The following is a 19,634-nucleotide window of genomic DNA, read 5'->3' as shown; positions in this document are numbered from 1 at the left end:
GACTCAAATAGTGTGGTCTGTCCTCAACGTAACGTGCAGCAGCTGTTTCCAGCTCACTAAACTCACACGTATTCTATCCTGCATCATAGGATTTTTTCACTAATCTGAAATGTATTCTCTGTTGGCAGAATGCAATTAAACAGATATAAAACCAGGTAAGGAGGGGAGTCACGAATCAGTGATACACCGATCCGATATCTGGGATTGTTCTGATACTGCAAACAGGATATCAGAACAGTCTGTGACAAGGGGCTGGATCTATTCAATCATTTCTATGTATGTCTACGTCCATGTGCACGTACCATGTCATGTGTCAGCGGTGCGCCAGTAGACCCACACATTTAACACCATGGCATGGAGAGCAACAAAGAGTCAATAGCTTGAAGGCGTTTTATTTCTTGCTACAGTAACAAGTTCTACGGCTACTTGCAATGTCTGCAAGGTCAGTGTTTTCAGAGGTGGCCGTAGGACTACAAAATAAAATAAAATCACTGTCATCTAGCACCGCTAGGAACAACGAGCTGCAAGGTGTGGTCATTTTACAGATTCTTTACTAAGTTGCTGGTGTGCAGTTTTGTATTGAAAATAAATAAGTAGCTCAGTAAATGTATGTATTTGTTACTTTTTGTTTTAGGAGACCAGTGTTTACCTTCAGCCTCCTGCTGCCTTTTGTTGCCTGGTATGAAAATCAGTACTGGGACTGAAAAAGTTGGACAGGTGCATCCATAAGAATAATGCTTCTACGCTGGCAGAAGGGCAACTAAGATAAAAAATGACTATTTTTCATGAACCCATCAAGTGAGCAGAGTGGTGGACCCATTTACTAATGCGGCCAGTCAGTGCTATCTGCACTTTGCATTCAGTGTGTATGGAGTTTTTTTGGGGGGGTATATTTCTCATGAGGACTGCGAGCATGCAGATAAGTGTATACAAGGTGTTAAGTAGCAGAGATATTATTTATTCTATCAACAAAACTAGGATGTGGGTATACTATTCTGACAGAGACAGACATGAGCACACACACACACGTTTCTGTTTTGATAAGCTACTATGAATGCACAGCGGTCAAGGCTGTTGATGAGGTTTACAACCTCTGTGGCACGGATTTGTTTCTATTCCTGATTACTGTACGGGTCCATAAATAGTCACGCAGACAAATGAAGCGACTCAAATGAACAAAACACACATATTTTTTTAAGCTTGTGAATATATTCCCACTGTAAAAATATGCACATATTTGTAGTTATGCCCATTATCGGCGATGAACAGGAGCGAGAACTTGGCTTTAGGCACCTTAAGGCAAGTCCATTCTTTACTTATCTCCTAATTGCATGTGTAAAGCTGGCAAATGTGTTCGCTCCCTCATGCACGGAGAGAAACCAGAACAAAGATAACACTGAGAAGAAGAAGAAGAAAAAAGAGAAGCAAAGAATGTACAGGGTTCAATTTAGGGACATCTACCCAGAATAAGAATGCATTTAAACTAAGAGATTAGTCATTATTTCAGCAGATGAAACCAATGCTGCTTTTATGGGAAGTGTGATTGTTATTTTTAGAGATAAGAGCGATAACGTGAAGTTGTGGAATCCTTTGCACTTTACACGGCTTCTGGTGGAGAACATTTCAAATATTTCACAGCTAACACCCCTTTTTTAAATAGATGAGCTGAGGTAGAAAGCTTCAGGCTTGCCGAGCTATAAAACTAAAGTAAACACAACTATCAGACTTCTCTATTACTGTGCCTCTGGCCTTGGTATTTGAGCGTGTCATTAAAAAGTTCATCGGGTTTTAAGCAGAGCAGGACAAATTTCCCTTGCCACAGGTCTCCATAATTCTATAATTCCTGCAAATGGCGCCGGGAGAGCTTCTTTTAAAGAATCTTCCCTGCAAAGTGCATTTGATGAATCTTCACGTGGAGCGCTGGGACGAGGGCGTCGGGTTACACAGAGCCACACTTAAAAAGGCAAACACATCAATAGCATCATTTTTAGATTCCCAGCTGATTTTCCAGTCGGTGTTCAGGGCTGCTTATCATGTTACGGTCCTGCAGAGACAGAAACCAGGACGACAGAGCAGCACGGCGCAGTTGTTGATAGAATGACTATGGGGCTGTTTTTGAGACGACGGGCCTTGGCGGTGTTATCATATCCCTGTTCGTGGACTTGTATTTGTCTAATCAGGATTAATCTCACCGGGGAGGTCTGCTGTCTTGTTTATTGAGGTTTATGACTTTGATTTGAACCCGGTAGGACTCGAAGCAGGAACAGCCTGACAGCAATCACAGCTTATCTCCACCTTCAACATATTGGATCGCGTCATGAATGATGCTCTCAGTGTTACGAATCTATGGCACCAGAAAAGGCAGAGTCAGCCGACAAAAAGATAACGATCTTTGGCAGAAGCGATGACCTTTTTAAGCATTGCTGGGCATCAGATATTGTGGGACGCCATTATTTCATATGAGCACAAATTGAATGAGCGTACCTGGGATGATACCCACCAATCTGTAACTCATGATATATTAAAAACAGCGCAGTGTGTGGAGTAAAGCAGGGTATCAAGTTTATAATCCAATCTAGCTGATGGATACATACATATTTGTCTTTGGCTTGTATTTGTTATTAAGTCAGGTCAGTGTTAGTTTTGTCCTCCTGACAGTGATTGCTCTCATCTGTGCCCCATTAAAGGACAACAAGCCTTTGGAAGAGGAGCTGAATTGCAGATGCAAAGACCTTTTGGTGTGTTCTTTCAATCAACTATTTAGTTTCCCTATGTCTGCACTCTGGTGTCAAACAGATTCTTTCGGATAGATTTTCTTCTTTCTCTAACAATTTCTGCGCTCAGCCTGTGGAAACATGCTGTGCAGAGCTCTCTCGTGAGGCGAGAAACAGGATGACACTGCGCTCTGAGAGACTCCTGAAGGGTTTAATATGTTTCAAACTCCTAAAAGGATTTCTCTCCACTGAGACAAAAAAGGGAGAGAAAAAGCATGGTGGGGGAGCCAGGTGTATAGAAGAAAGGGGTGAGGAGGGCAAAACAGAAAATGCTTTCCGTCAGGCCGGAGGACTCTTGAGGCTGGAGGTCTCTGCGACGCCCCGTCTCCATCAATAATGCAATACACATACGTGCCACCTCATGGCCTCATACATTTTTCAGCAACCTCAGACATGGAAGATCTTCACCTTGGGTTTCCACTCATTTTGTGTGGCAGCGGGGGAGACGGGTTTGTGTGAGGAGGCTGAACTCTGCCTGCAGTGTGGTGGCACCTGTCATTACCACAATCAGCCCGCTGATCGTTTTCTAGGCTTGATCTGACTGACGCCGAGGGCAGGAGATGATGTTCTGTAAAACCCAGGAGCCGACTCACTTAAATATACACGGGAGCGTCTAACACTCACACAAACACACGCACAAGCAGAAACCGTGAAGCCACATTTTTTATGCAAATGATTTCCCTTTTTTAAAAAAAAAAATTTTTGCCGCAGGTGTTTTCCCTGGCAGCTCTTTAGCTGGTAAACACAGTAAACTGTGAACAATTTGTTGTTGTTTAAAATATACATCTGACCAATCCAAAAAAAAGAAAAGAAAGAAAGACGAGAAAATATCCGACTTTAACTCAGTGTGCAGCAGGTAGTTTGCTCGATGCTAAAACTTAACTGTCACCTAGGGTCCATTCTTCATCTCTTCATCAAAGATACGAGGTGTGTCAGAAAAGTTCCAGGACTGGTGTCACATAATATATATTTCAAACCCAAACTACAAACTATGAGTTCTCCCCTTCAGACGATCAACCAGCACGTCTACAAAGAGATCCTGCGGTGTTTGCTTCGTTCAGTGCGTGAGAAGAGACGAGAGTTGTGGCAGGACAAGTCGTGGCTGCTTCACCATAACAACACGCCTCCTCACAATGTCCTGAGCATCCCACAGTTCCTGGCTGAGACGAACATCGCCGTGCTGGAGCAACCTCCCTACTCACCCCACCTGGTTCTGTGGGATTTCTTCCTCTTCCCCAAGCTCAAGGGGTCATCAAGGGGACCCGTTTTGTAGTTTGGATTTAAAATATATCTTTTGTGACACCAGTCCTGAAATCTTTCTGGCACACCTCGTAGGCTCATCAACTGTAACAGTGTAGATAAACAGTGGAAACCACAGTCTGCCCACTGTATAAGCAAACCAAATTTGCTTAGGACCCTCAGGACACCCCTCAATCTCATTCTGCTTAAGGCCAAAAAGGCGTTTAGGGATTGGCCCTGGAGCCAACTACCAAACAGAGAGAGAAACAGCATTTCTGTTAGCTAAAGGTCCAGGCCATCTTATGCTACAGTTCTCACAGAGATCAAACAGCTTAGAGGCACAGGCACTAATGTAACGTAGCCTTTCTCCTCATTCTCCACTCAGTGTGACAAACAGCTATTATGGGGCGCTGCAGAAGTCATCCAGCGACTCGCACTTGGTTGCTAAAAACAGCAACCTTCGGAGCCAGGAGATCAGAAGATGGCCAACTGCTGCACATTACCAAGACACTTCACTAACTGTACTCCCTCTATCATTTGCTCTAATAGTGCAGCCCATTATTGAGGGTCATCCGCACATCATTTAGATGTGGATTAGAGTAATGAGACCATTACTGAAGTAGAAGGTTAAAACACGTTTTAACCTCACACTCAATCAAAACTTTTCTTATCATTTCCTGGTTGAGTTCAATGAGGACAAAAAAAAAAAAAAACCTCAGCCACATAAGTTTGAACACTTTTTCCAGTGCCCCCAGGTCTTTCTCCCTGAAAACTTAATTCATTCACATAATCTAGCAATCAGCCATTTCATTCAGGGGGGGGTAAAACCTCCAGCATTAGGTAATCTCCTTTCCACCGTAACAGAGAGACGAATGGATTAATTCTCTCCAGCTTCACAAAAAATATCACTGTAGGTTCATGTTCCAGAATTGGCTTGGTGCTTATTAGAGGTGCATTCATCACATTCATTCCCTACATTATTACTCCCTGTATCACCATCATCTACAGCCAAAACTTTTTTCTTTCTTTCCTTCTTTCTTTCTTTCTTTCTTTCCTCATCTACACTGGAGACGAGTCTGCTCTGGAGTCTTCCATGCCTGCTTATCATTTAACTCTCCACCATATGTTCTGGTCTTTGTACTTTCCAGCTGTTGATATGTATCCTCTGTTAATGTCCCTATCCCTGTTTGCCTTTTTGAGTACTAAATAATGTATTTCTTTCTACACTATTTGAATTGATATTACAGCATTTATATTCCCTCCAGCAAACAAGAAATCGCTATTAGCCTTGAACTCGTTTTAACTTCACATTTGATTATTTTCTGTGGCAGCCTTTTTTCTCCTTTTCCGTACTGCCTTTAGGAAAAACACTATGTAACATACAGGCTTAACTGTTCACACATCTGTTTTTAGTTATATATTTTTACATTTTCAGTCGGGCTGCATGATTAATTGGATATCGATTACTATCCCACAATTTAATGAAAAAGAAAAAAAATCAATGATTTGTGATACAGAAATTTAAAATGTGTGCTCGTCTCAGAAAAAAATCTCAACAAATAGAAAACTCCACTCACAGCATACAGCCAATGTCAGTAAAATCACTTAGTTTAGGATGTGGTAAAATGTACAGTCCAACACCTTGTTTCACTCTTTTCAAAGTAATTTTTGGCTTAACTGAGTGCGGAGACTAGAGGCCTCTCTGGGTACATATGCCTTGCCAGTGTTTACCGTGGACACTTAGTGTGAGGCGTTTAGGGAACATCAGTAAGTTGTAGGGCCCATCGATTAGCAAATGATCAGCAAATGGGGCATTTTGGGTCGAATTTTATTTATATTTCACCTCCAGGAGATGTATTGAATTCAGGTAAGGAAGACTCTTATGTTAAGTCTCATTTTGAAGCAAAGATTTTCGCATAATCAGGATGCGAGTAGGGCTATAACAATGATACATACTGGTGATCTCAAAACTGATCAAAAATAATTGGGATTAACACGTCATAATCGTGCAGCTCAAGGGGTCGAGTTACTTCATGTGTGCTTACAGCTGATAAAGGGACTCTTTGCCTGTTTGAATGTCTCCGCTACTCATGGTTGGGCTGTGTGCAGTAAGTGACAAGATGTCTTTTAAAATGTGGCCGTATGGGCTGTTTAGTGCTAAACTAGGCACATATTTTGTGGTTTTCGACTCAGTCAGCGTCCTAGGAGTCGGAAAGTCTGTTCGTCTGTCAATAAGGCAGAAAAAGAAGCAGTCACGCAAATGATCGGGCAATGAGACAGGAAGTTAGACAGGCAGTCAGCTACAGCAACATGAAGGGAATTGGAGCAGCAGAGAATAGAATTATATTTCCCTTCCAAGACATATGAGCCTCCAGCTAGATGAGCCCTGCCGTAATAACCAAGGCTAATCAATGTCTCTCTGCATATTATAGTTTCATCTCATCTGAAGGTCGTCAGAGAATTGCGGAGATTTTTCTAAATGTCATGTGGTTGAGCTTTCCTCGCAGTAAAGTAAATGTGAAAAGATCATTTGTCAACAAAGATACAAAGATATTAAAGGTGATAGCTGTGGCAAATTAACCACAGTTGCTTTCGGAAAGCTTTGAGACGGTTACAAATTTCTGGTTATGTTTCTGACACAGTTGCCATGGCACCTGGTCCTGACACCTGCTCGTGAAAATCATCAAAACAAACCAACCAAAGCTGCACGTTCCCGTCAAAGCGATAGGATGTGACTGCACAGTGGGCCTTGACGTGAAAGTAACCTCTTCCAAATGTCAGAGTACACTAAACCCATCAGAGTGGCTTCTTTGAACCCCCTGTGGGATGCGGCAGGGATCGAGGGTCACTGATGAAAGGGCACCATTAGACGAGTTGCGGGCACGTCGGCGAATCAAGGGGCCGACTTTGTCAGAGGGGTTGCCAAGGGGAAGTGGAGGACGAGGCAAGGGTAAGATGTACAGCAGGTGGGAGATAGAGGTCTGAAGGGTGAACGCTATTACCATACAAAACAAGCCGAGTCAGCAAGACTCCTAGGGCACAGGTACACATGGACCTTTATCGGCAAGGCTTGTCCACTGTGTGCACTCCGCCAGTAAGTTGTTTCTATGCGTTCAAAGCATAGAAAATACACCAATCTCTGACAGAGGAAAATCTGTACTGAGCATTTAAAAGTTGTCACGCACAACTGAATATCTGATAATAGTGTTTGTGGCTTGTTATTCATGAGAAAAGAGTGTCGTCCTTACTTAAGGGAGAGGGAGTAGTCGTTCTTGCTGGTCTCGCTGTTTCTCACAAGGTAGCTGGCCTCTTTACACAGCCTGAGCAGCGACTCTGCGTCTGTTCGGCTGATGGCTCCGTGGTACCAGCTGCAGTGAACAATAAGGGGTGAGGAAGAAGGAGGAACAAAAGGAAGGGTCAAACCTGCTCCGGAACACGAAACTAACAAAGCGGAGTATTTGAGATAAAATGCAGGTGTAATATGGCAACACCAAGATTCCACTCACAACTGGCTTTCCAGAGGCATGGTGGGGTCAATACGTTCCCCCAGAGAGGAGCTGCAGTGGTCCAGTGAAGTCATTTTAGTGTTGACCAGACAGCCACTGGAATGTCGCTGCAGTGGGCGAGTTTTCCCCTCCTTGGTGGGCGACATTCGAGACTTCTCTACACCATCAAACTGGACTGTAATGAAGGAAAACACAGCAAGAATGATTTTATTCTAAAATATCTGATATTTTAAATCCACTTACAGCTCTGAAAATATTACTGCACATCCTGCACACACGCACACTCAAGCTCAACATCAGGTTAAGGTCACTTGAAAAAGCTAGTGTGCTTAATTGGAAGTAGATACTTGTGCGTGAAACGGTGTCACATGTTATCTGCTGAACTGGATCAATGCAGCATGTGAGAACCCAAATCCAGGTTGTGCTTTTACTCTCTCACACACACACACACAGTCACTTTGTGCAACTCATCCAACTGAAGGACATGCACACACAGTGGAAGAGGCATAAATCAATCCTTTCCCACTGTGTACACATTCCAGTGAGAGAAAAAATACACACACATACAAACTTCCTCCAGCGACCACACGTGTCTGCAAATACACCCGTATACGCTGCAGTATGTGTGAGCATGCACGCTCTTTTGAGCACACACGAATGTACAAACAAGCACTCTGGGAAAATGTCACACATCCGTACGCACACGCACGAATCCCACGCACAAGTTCTGCAAGTCAAACATTAAACTGGCTTTTCAAACTCTCACGGTCAACTGTGGACACGACGAGCTGTCTTGGCAACGTTACAGGGAAGCGTTTGATCGTCTGTGTGTGTGGGGGGGGGCTTGAGGTGACCTGTGCTCATGATCTGACTGCTGGAGGTCACTGAGCATCTTCACAGCCAGTCGGCTGACAGAAAAGGTATTCAGGTTTATTTACAGCAGCGAACGTGAGAACAAAAGAGAAGATAATATTCACAAGGACGAATGAAAGCGAATTCTGGAAAGGGGGTTAAAGAGGGTGAAAGAATGAAAGGCTGGACAGTGGAGGTCGGCGAAGTGGTCATGTGCGGTGGTCATCTGTGTGTTTGTGTGTGTGTGTGTGTTTGTGTCTTTTAGCCATTTTCCCTCAGTCATCCATCACTATAATTGATGTCAAAACACCCCGAGCTTTGGAAGAAACTATTTAGAGCCACTGACACGCTTCTCAAGCAATAACAGAGGGGCGGCTTCCTACATCAACCGTATGACAAGCTTTAGCTGGAGATTGTTGGCTGCTTTACGGCTTAAGATCAACACATCAAAGCTGAGCCTGATGGAAGGGGTTAATGTAGTAGAAAAACTCGCATCCACGAGACGGCGTCCGTCTTTGCTGCTCTCCGTCACTAATGGCCAGTCTTGCATCCAGTGTTTAATTACTACAGGCTGAACATGGCAGGCGCTGTACAGACAGACAGGCACTGTGATCTTAACAACATGTCAATGGAGACGGACCTACATCCGTCTAGACTCTGCATTCCAGTCGGAGGATTGCATTACACGTTACAGTGTGTGAGCGCGCCAAGTAGCTCCCGTATCACGCTGAGCTGACGGGCTGACAGTTTCAATCAGTCAATTTAGGCTACAAGAGACAATGCCAAGTCAACAAATGTGAGGAAGCGTGAGGAAACAACTAAGTAGGTCTAAATGGGAGAGCATATGCCCCTCTTCCACTGTAAATGAAATAATGTATGCACATGGAAAGAATCAGTCGCGCTCTCATGCCAACTGGCAGTGAGATGATTTTGCAATTAGCATTATGGATTAACTAAGTATATTTACTTAAGTACTGTACTTAAGTTTTGCAGAGCAACCTAAAATGTGACTAATTTTCATCTTTTAGCTAATCTACGTATTTTTCACAGATTTATATTTTTTGTAATTCGTCTTTTAAATGTTTTTTTATTGATAATGTTGTCTTTTTTTAATTAGTATGCATAAATCTTCTGTTTATCTGTGTCTTTATAGGTAATAAGATGCATGTAGCTCCAAGTGTAAATAAACAAAGGTCCATAAAGTCCTCAGAACTTAGAGCTACTGTGACACTTCATATCTGAATTTAATTAAATACTTTCAGAATCAGATTTTACACACACAGCTTATAAAATGTAATAAAATGCTACAGGTTGAACAACTGGTTACTTGTAAAATTCACATAAAAGCAAAGACTGCAGAAACATCCAGAAACTTAATCCAAGTTTGTGTATCAGAGCTTTGCCTCCTCTTATTTCCAACCCAATTAATCATCTGATGACATCTAAGACATATGTTGTGAACTTTCAGAAGAGGCCACAGACCCCATTATTAAACAATCTAAACGCATGTTAAGTCATTAACGCAACAATACGTGAGCAGCACTTTACTAACGGGGTGCTAGATTTCTAATAATCTATGTATTAAAATATCTACAACAACTCTGGCTTTATTTTGGATGCAAGAAGAAATGTTTCTCTTAAAGGGATAGATGTGACCACTTCTCCCAACACTACCTGCGGTGGAACATGATCCAGCAGCAAGTGGCTGTGCATGCAGCTTGTTGTTGTTTCAGCTCCGACCACCAGGGGCTCCCCTTAACCTCCGCACTCAACTCCAGGTTGAACTCGCTGGCCTTGAGCTCACTGATGCGTTTCCCTAAACATAAACTCATGGAAATGATTATTCCCAATGACTCCGATTGTTATCTTGGCCTCTGCACTTTTGTTCGTTACTGGGCTACGGCTGAATCTTACAATGACAGCCAAATTGTACTGTTGCATGACAGCTGGGTAAATTGTGGGTCTAACCTCAGACCTGTGGAGAAGTATGAGCTGCAGCTCCATTTCCTTCCAGTCTGATGCCTGGGACTATAGGCAGCCAAATGATGCGCCATGTGTTGCATGTAAGTCCACATGAAAGACATTATTAGTTCTCTTTCATTTTTTTTTTTCCCCACACAGTCCATCTGAATCACATGCGGACTGCGGGGAATTCACTGCGAGATGGATGAACGTACAGTATATGTGTAAGGGTGAGAAATAGTGTTTCCATGGAAACTGACCAAGGGGACACAGGAGATGCATGTTTGCTCCATTCAGCCCCTGTCAGTGCTGACAGATCACAACATGAAGACGCAGCCAATTGCTCTCCCTCCTTTGCTTTCACTTTCTCTCTTCCTGTTTGCATATGTCTGGCCCTGCCTCCTCTTCTCTCGCTCACCTTCTCTTTTGATCTTTCTATCTCACACACACTCAGGCACCGTCTCTCTAACTCTCTCTGTCTTTTTTTTTCTTCTTCTACACGGTCTCTTGCTCGTCAGGGACAGAAAAAGAGAGTGGAAAATGGACTGTGGAGGAATGTCGCCACAAGAAAAGGAGATCTGTTATCGCCACTGTTTGTGGTTTTAATGGAGTACTAGGAGTTACTGATTATATTGGTTTTTACAGCAAAATTACAACAAAGTTACTCAGCAGCCGTCTTACATTTTATGTCCATATATGGATTGTACTTTTTTTTCATTCAAGAGTTTGAAGCATAAGAGGCTGGAAAAGGTGTCTGCTATTGAGGTGTAAAGATGGATGTTGACATCTTGGCTTTTCCCACAGATCCATCTCTGTATTGTATTGACAGCCCTCTCTGCCGTCAGACCGAACCTCAGCTCTTCACATCTCCTCCATTCTCCCCATGCTCACACTAATTCCTGCCCTTGCCCAGATCCAACAATCAGTGCTTTACTTGACCTTGATTAAACTTTTTTTTCCCCCACCTCAAAGAAAGGGTTGAGCAGCTATTCTCTGTGGAGCTCACCCTGTCAACCTTTCCTGTCAGAGCTTAGACTTCTCTGCAGGCATAGTGCACAGTCCTACAAGAAGAGTATAACCCCGAAGAAAGATCCTGCGAACTAAACAAAAGCCATCACTTTATTTGCTCAAGTGTGAATGAACCGATGTCCCCTCTGTTTGCCAGCCGTCTCACCAACACAAGCATCAAACTGTTGTAGAATTATTTTTTAAGGCTGAATATCAGCGGGAGTGAGGGAAACCAATTCCCCTTTCATTCTCCGGAGCGCGCAGTCCGAGGCATGGCCGACAGGAGATTGACGAGAGGATTGGCTCACGGGAGAACAAAAGCCCTGAGAGGCAGCTTAAGAGGGACGAGAGGGTGGAAACTCATGCACCCGCGCACACACACACACACACACACTCGCACGCGTGTCCTCACATAAACACACGAAAACACGTACGGAAATGTGCGGGGGCATCTGTGTGCGTTATCAGTATTGCTGCTTGTAAAGCACAGCAAATGGAATCTGTGTATCAGATTGAACTGTCAGTCAGATGGTGACTGATGGCTGAAAGACCTGTCCCCTTCAGACACATAGCTTCCTTCGGAGAGCGCTATAAAAAAAATAAAAATAACAAAAACCCCACAAAGGACGACGGGGAGGGACAGTTTGCGAGAGAGCGAGCTGATTGGTTGGAACACAGATAAGCATAAATGTCAAAAGGACATTTGCGTGATTAGACTGCAACCAATCCACCAGATAAAGCGCTGGAATGTAATACAGCACAGGAGGGCAAAGCTCAGCACAGTACAACGTAATGCCAGACGAAATGGAGTGGAACACTTACAGTAGCCATCTAGCATCACAGAAAATAAAGTTAAATAAAGAAACACTGCAAAATGGAATGGTAAACTCTTCATGCGTCGCAATATTCAAAATGCACAGTAAGAGAAATCTCTGACTAGGCTGAACAAACTGAATATTCCTCCTCCCTCTCCACAGACAGTCCTGCGCACATTTCTCTAATTGAGCTGGCTAATTAATTCTCATTTACTAATGATGCTCCTATCAAAAAGGATGACGAGTCTGAGGGGCGACGTGTGTCATTGACTGCTGTATTGTGAGGTGAAAATTAAGTTTCCAAGCTAGAATGTGTGAAATGATTAACAGGTCTGCATCTCATTAGAATGCACTGTGCAGCATGTTCTGAAACCACAGGAATGGGTAGCTTTAACACAAAAAAATAAATCTCTTACTTCTATGTTGACATTAATTATGTGCACCAGGAACCTATGCAATGATTTGTTGGATGGTTTTTAATAATATATTTTCCAAGCCCCACTGCTGCGGCTGAATCTGTAAGTTTAATCTCTGATGATTCCACCGTTTAGGAATATTCTCTCCTCTTTTCTATACATTTCAAAATGAAACACTAATTAGGTTTTCCAAGACAAAGGAATGACCCTCCAAAGTGTCAGTAAATGAATCGATTCAAAAATTAAATCTAGATATCTTTTAATGACTTCATTTTTTTCCCCTCGTCTCCTTAGATTAGAGGAAGGAGAAGGTAAGAGACACGCTTCAAAGTGTGGATAATTAATGCATGTCAAAAAAACAAAGGCAGAAAGCTCTTTATTATACTCAGACAAAAAAAAAGTGCTCCATTAATATGTAGATGTAATATCTGGCCTGTCAGTCTGTGTTTCAGTTGTAATAATAAGGTTGAGCTGATAATGTAGATTTACCTGAATTGTAACGGCTATTGTTTTTTCCCTGCTCAATATTAGAACAAATCACAATAGCCTGTTCAAACACACACAGATCCTGAGCTCTGTGCCCGCATATAACGGATGACTAAAGTCTTGGAGTGCGACTGAGGGTCTGCCTGTGTGTTGAGGTCAGGAGAGTGCGTTGTAACTGTATTCACAGGGGTTGAGGAGGCCATCAACCCCCCCTTGTGTCTGCCACGTCGACCTCTGACCCCAAAGATGTAGAGTGGGGCCATACTGGCTGAGACAGAGAGAGGATCACTTTACAACTGGACGCCAATCTTAAACCCACTCACATCACAGGGGGGAACCAGAACCTTTCCCATGGATTTATGGACATAAATCAACTCCTTGCCCTGTCCTCGCCTACAGCACACAGCGGTGTCCTCTTACATGGCCTCACTCTAAGTCTTCCCACTCTGCCAGGGGAAATCCCATTCCTGGCATTAGTTCTGCTACATGTCCTTCTTGTCCCTGGATAATTACAGCAGTCGGAGTATGTGCAAGGGCTTCAAAAATCAACTAATGGCTCTCCTGGTTAAAAATAGGTGAACTACTCATTCATTGTGTCCAGTATGATGGTAAATATAGCAATAAGTCAAGAGGCAAACTTCTGTTCAAATGAGTTGGTTATTTTTTTTTAGTTCATGTGAATCGCTTGTAGAGAACAGCAGGCCAGAGGGACATCTGGGATGGTTATGAGTATGTTGACAAGAGGAAATGGGGGTCACAGCGAACGGCAATTACGCATGCAGAAGGCAGTTCAGCACAATTAAAACTAATGAGCCTTCAGCCTAAAACCTGCACGAGAGTTAGTGATTTTCTGCCACATGTAATCCAGATGGAAAAGTGGAGTCATTACCGAGCTAATACCTAAAGTCATATTATTCAGTGCTTCTCAGAGATGAGAACTCTTTCAATAAGTCATCACTGAGTGGAAAATTTAAGACAAATATAATCATAATGTGCCCTCCCGAACAGATGCAGTGCTAGTTATTCTTTTTCAGATAATTCCCTGCTAGAAGTTCAGGACGAGCACAAAAATGGAATAAAGATATGCAATATGCCACACATGAATACTACACACATTCTTTGCTTTTCAATTTGCTCCTTGATGGAGTCACACATATGGATGAATGGATGGATGGATGGATGGATTAATGGATGGGTGGACTGACTGACGGACAGACGGACAGGGAGAGGTGGAGGTGGCGGGGTTATCGATGGGAAAGACGCTGGACAATGTGAACACCAACACCCACCATGGTGGTGCTGGTCACAGCTTGTCTGTCCCGGCGAGGGCTGAGCTGTCTGGGAAGGAGACTCTAGCTCCTCCACCGGGGGAGGGCTGGTGTTGAGTTGGCCGACAGGAGGAGGCCATGGTAGGTCCTTGATCACTTTAATCTCTACTGCAAGTGTCACCAGAGGAGAGATGGAGGGAAGGAGAGGACAGCAACAAGAGGCACAAATGGACAACGACAAAAGGGAGCGAGGAGAGGGACGTGATGACAGAAAACAGAAGAAAAGGGAGAAAAGGTAGAAGGAGTAAGTGAGAAATACTGTGGGTAGGAGAAGAAGATGCCAGCCTTGTGCCAGAGAGCTGGTCTTTTGCTGTGATCCAAGCATCAGCAGCAGCTGTGGACTAGAAAGGGGAGGAATACAACAAGACTGAAAAGGAAGTGAAGTTAGTTCTAGATGTTTGACTGTGTTTTGAAGCAGCTTCCACTTTGGTTAAAGTTCCGAGTTGAATGCACTGATTGTTGAGAGGGCATGAAAGTTACAAAAAAGGGATTTGAAAGGCTTTGTATAAGATAAGCAAGTTTAATACTGGACTTAAAATCACCAAGCCACTGTTATACCCAATTTGTTCAGCCTTTAGCACCCTGCCTTCTCCTTTCTGCTTCTATATTACCCCCCAAGAACCCAAGCCTGAGCAACTTCGGCTTCGCTTTGGAAGTGATGGACGAGAAACATGGTTCTGAGTTCTTACTGCATGATGTGGCAGGCCCAAATAATACAATGGACACAAGGATGTGCAGTAAAAGTGCAGACTATACAACAGAAAGAGGCCTTAAGCTAAGCTATAGACAGTCAGTGATAGAGTACAGCAGCATACACTCTGCTGTGTTGAGGCGAGTTTGAAAAAAAAAAAAAAGTTCTTAGGCATCTATATTAAGATAAACAACAATGTAGACAATATCTGTTGCTGGAATGTAGCTCAGAGTAATCCATCCCAGCAGTGGACACTAGTCATGCTCCTGCCCTTTAAATAATGTATGTCTGCTGTCCAGCCGGGACATTACTGGGCTAAATCGCGCACTCCAGCAGAGGCACATCTGTTTCTAACGTAGGGTGACTTGTTAAATAGCTGAGGATGCTCAATAAATGGGATGAAGAGGGGGATTGTTTTTTCTACATCCAAGAGAAAGCCTGTGTTACCAGCCAAGGCTAATAAATAAATGTGGTCCAGCAGTAATAGCTTTGGAAAACTACTCTGTGCTCCTCTGGAGGGTGTGTTATATATGACTCCATGACTGTGTGTTACATAGATCTCAAAATAGATCCTTCCAGCAACGCAGTTCACATCGCTATTAAGAGCACTCTAATGTCACTGTCCATGGTGCTGGAGATCTTACTACAGTGGGTGAAATTAGTTAAAAGAAAGTAAATTTAACGTGCTTTCATCAAGCCGGCCGATACTTTTGGCAGTCGGCGCTTTTCGACACGAATCCAGCAGCATCAAAACCAGTGACAGGTCTTTTAAGCTCCAACAAGAAGAAGCAGGAAAAACAAATCATGCAAGTCGCCCGTTAAATCATTCCCCAAACTCCCTCTCCTTTAGCAAATTCAAATGTATTCAGTGAATACGGCTGATTTGAAAGTATGAAATAACACTGGCAACAAACTCTCTCAGTTGTGCCTAACGCTTCTATCTATTGACGTGCTCTGAAATCATCCATCTCATCAGTCGTGTAAGAAAGACGATGGCCTTATTTGACCCAGGAAGGGTGTTAACAAATAGGGGGAGACTTCATTGGTTGATGGTAATCAGATAAATATACAGGTGCTCTTTGTGATATGTCAACGAGTGTGTGTGGTGCCAGCTATTTTTAAAAGATTGTTTCTATTTCAGCAGTCTGGGTTTGAGTTTTCGACTTTGCTGCTCTGGTCATGCACTGGTTATTATTAATGGCAGTAGAAAATGTTAATGACTTTAGGTTAAGATTATTAGACGGCAATTATTTGCAGTCGGTAACATTTCCAATCAAGACAGAGCAGTGCTTCCACCATAAATGTGTCACTGTCTTTTGTAGGCTGGTTTTCAGAGCGAGGATGAACATAATGTCATAGACTTGTCTGTCTTCCACCCTGCAAGGAATGGCAGTGGTACGGGACATGCTAATGAGAAGCAATATCTTGGAGCTAGATGAAGGGGGGGAAACTGGAGAATATTCAATCCGACAAGCAATTAAATAGCTGAGCCCGCGGTGTCAAGGGGCTAATCTCGAAAAAAGGTGGCTGGAAGGCGGAGCTGCTTGCTGTCTAACCTGATGGGAGAGGTGTGGGATGGAGACAGAAGGTCAAAAAACTCTGCGAGATAATATAACTTCCTCTACTTTGGGGTGAAGTAGGGGGACTCTCTTCCTATGAGATTAAAAGCCTAATACTCATTTCACATTGCAGATTAGCGTGTAATTGTTTGGGGAGCAGAAGGCTGCCTGCACTCTGCAGCTTCACTGTGGGGACGAGTAGATGATTTGGGTAAGCGTGGCTCAGACTCGCTTGGTTGCACAGCTGAATAATAACATTTAGCGCAGTGAAAATTAAGGAATTCAATAGCCAGGTGTGTGTTTGTTTTAAACTCTGCGTGCCTCACCATGCACTGCATTTAAAAGTGCTGCCAGTCCTTAAGGCAACACTCAATGCAATATTGCCGCAGAGATAAGTGCATCCTTACACTTTCTTTCAAATCCTGTGTCAAATTCAAATTCAGGGTTAAGGGAACAACAGCGATGGTGTATACATTAGAGCTGATTTACATACGGATCACAAGGCTTATCACATCGCAACCGACATTTTCCCATATCCGCCTCTGTCACGCTGCTCAACATAAACATATATATACACACAGTGTTGTATAAACCCGTTTAAAGCTACGTAGGCTGGTGCACATTTGGACCCATTATCAGCTGTGGGGGTGGCACATTGTTGTCGGTGGAAATAACAGGTTAAGTGTTGAAGAGACTGCACATGAATACCAGGTAGAAAATGTCAGTCGCTCTCACTATAATGCTGTATGCATGGGAGCACCGTCATCCTGGACGAGACCACTAATGTCATGATATAAATGTTTCATCATTGGGATAAAGGTGAGAGCGACTTTGTATTCATTTGCAGTGATTCTTTCCTCTACGGGGACAAGCTGACCCAAAGCGAAATCCCCCCACAACATAACAGAGCTACCACGTCCTCTTACTGAAGGAGTCAAGGGTTCACGTTGCTCCTTTAATTTATCGTCTTTCTATAGTTATTATACTTTCACACATTAGTAAGTCTTCTGATGCATGTTGGCATCCACTTATAAAATTCTCAAACAGAATTTTGAAGTACCATTACCCTATTTATTAGCAGCTGTGTTGGTATTTTTCTTTCTTGAATTAAAAGACAGACGTAATGAAGGAGCCAGATTTCTGAAGGAGCACGCACATACATCCAATCTTCTTTGGCATCTACTCTGATTGCATTTGGATCGATATGCCATTTCTCATTTGCATAATCCTCAATCCATATTAGCACACAACTTCTCCTGTTGACACTGGAAGGAAGGCTATCAATGATTCGGAATTGACGAGGCACCTGTTGCTCGAGTTAACTACACAAAAGTGGCCATGTTCAGAATTTGAATGGCAAAATCTGAAAACAGCTTCACGCATCCATCCATCGTCCTGCTTGCTTTGGGCATGTCGTTTATTATTTGCATCACATTTGTGTCGACAGCGTAGTTCATCAAAAGGACAAGAAAAAAACAGAATATTTAAACATGGACAAGAGTCCCTGTTTCTTTTCTTTTTTTTTTTAAACTCTGTTTTCCTTCCCTTTGTTCTTTCAGGAGCAGATCTATTTTTAAAACCAGGTATTTGTTTACTGAGGCTTTTCATTAGCCCATGGCACTTCATCACTGTAAACAGTGCAGCACCATAAATCACCAGCTATGCTTGTTTCCACCAACGCCATTTAATTTAGTTCTGCTTAATTTGGTTGGCTAATTGCATGCATATTCAAAACAAGCTGGAAGATTGTGATGTTTATGCCGCACATTATGAGCAGAAGAGCTCGGAAGACAAAACCTGGCTCTTCTGAAGACGTGTTTGTTCCATCGGCACTCAAATCATTACAGATAACAAGTGTGTAATGCTCCAGGGGAACTGAAATGCCACCTCATAATTCTCTGCATACTGTATCCATCACATTATACGGTCCGGCTCGCTTTCAAAGTACAGATCTGTTTTGAAAGACCACGTGTTTGGATTTAAAAAGAAAGCGGCATAGAAAATAGGTGACGGAGATGAGATGACAGCACGGCCTTTATTCCTGCTCTTCCATATAGAGAGAAAGGCACAGATGGGTTACTGACGGCCGGCCAGCGGGAGCTTCTGGGGGACTTGGTGGCGGAGCGCTGCTTCTATACTTTGTGAGGGAGCTCTACGGTGCTGTTGTGTGTGGCCAATGTGTGTGAGTGAAGATAAGACCCGTGGCAGCGCTCGGTGGAAGACAGCAGGACACATTTGAGGCTCATGAAAGAGGGCTGTCAGGAAGGTTATCAGCAGGGTGTTGAAGCAGAGGCCAGGAGGACAAGACAGAGCTGCAGAGTGACAGACAGCGCTGGGGGAAATCGGATCAGCCAGGCAGAAAGAAACAGAACCGTGGCACCCACAAAACAGCTGGCGTTAACCCTGGCGCAAGTCGCCAACGGAGGACTGTAACTGAATCAATTATTTATTTTAGGACATTAGACTTGAGTCTCAGATTTCTGGGTCGTTAAGCCCATGAAGATTCATTAAAAAACCATAAAGCTCCCCAAGACCTGAGGGACCAGGCGACAACGCTGTCTCTGATCTCCTGTGTTAAATGCGTGGTACCCTGCTGGCCAGGAGCCAAGGGAAAGGAGCTACAAGCAGGTAACAGAGGGCAAGGAGATTAGGTAACAATGGCTCTCGATCCCATTCCTGCTGTGACAAAGCTCAGATTTCCAGTGGCGGCGTGTCCACGTCTGGGCGTGTGAGTGAGGGTGCCACATGCAGAGCCACTGCACAGAGGCCGGCGGACATGCGGGCACGCCTTCTCCTGCCCTCACGCACTTCATCTGTGGTCAAATTCTAATGCGTCTTCCTCACTCTTCACCCCCCGCACTCATTCATCACCTTCTCAGCAGCCGGGAGGAAGGCAGGAAAGAGGTTGTGGCGAGCGCGTGAGTTCGGTCTGAAGAGTGAGGTAGGATGAGTGATTAACCAAACCGCAAGTACACTGCCTCCCAACACCCTAACAAGG

At 43.6% G+C, this 19,634-nt stretch overlaps 1 protein-coding gene across 4 annotated transcripts in view; it reads right to left on the bottom strand.

Moving 5' to 3' along the window:
- The window catches only part of shf (Src homology 2 domain containing F), a 100,997-nt gene that overhangs the window by 4,499 nt on the left and 76,864 nt on the right, over nt 1-19,634 (bottom strand). For 2 of the 4 annotated variants that reach the window (XM_008283926.1, XM_008283927.1), the window contains 3 exons: nt 14,348-14,494; nt 7,520-7,694; nt 7,262-7,381 (listed from right to left, as the gene is read on the bottom strand). In XM_008283926.1, the coding sequence (XP_008282148.1) occupies nt 7,262-7,381; nt 7,520-7,694; nt 14,348-14,494 (442 nt within the window). The remainder of the gene's footprint in view (nt 1-7,261; nt 7,382-7,519; nt 7,695-14,347; nt 14,495-19,634) is intronic. The other 2 variants (XM_008283928.1, XM_008283929.1) reach the window with 1 other exon arrangement.

This window comes from Stegastes partitus, unplaced genomic scaffold, assembly GCF_000690725.1.
Source record: "Stegastes partitus isolate 25-593 unplaced genomic scaffold, Stegastes_partitus-1.0.2 Scaffold333, whole genome shotgun sequence".
NCBI classification, from domain to species: domain Eukaryota; kingdom Metazoa; phylum Chordata; class Actinopteri; family Pomacentridae; genus Stegastes; species Stegastes partitus.
The sequence above is the reverse complement of the archived record's forward strand: the minus strand, read 5'-3'. Positions and strand labels throughout refer to the sequence as shown.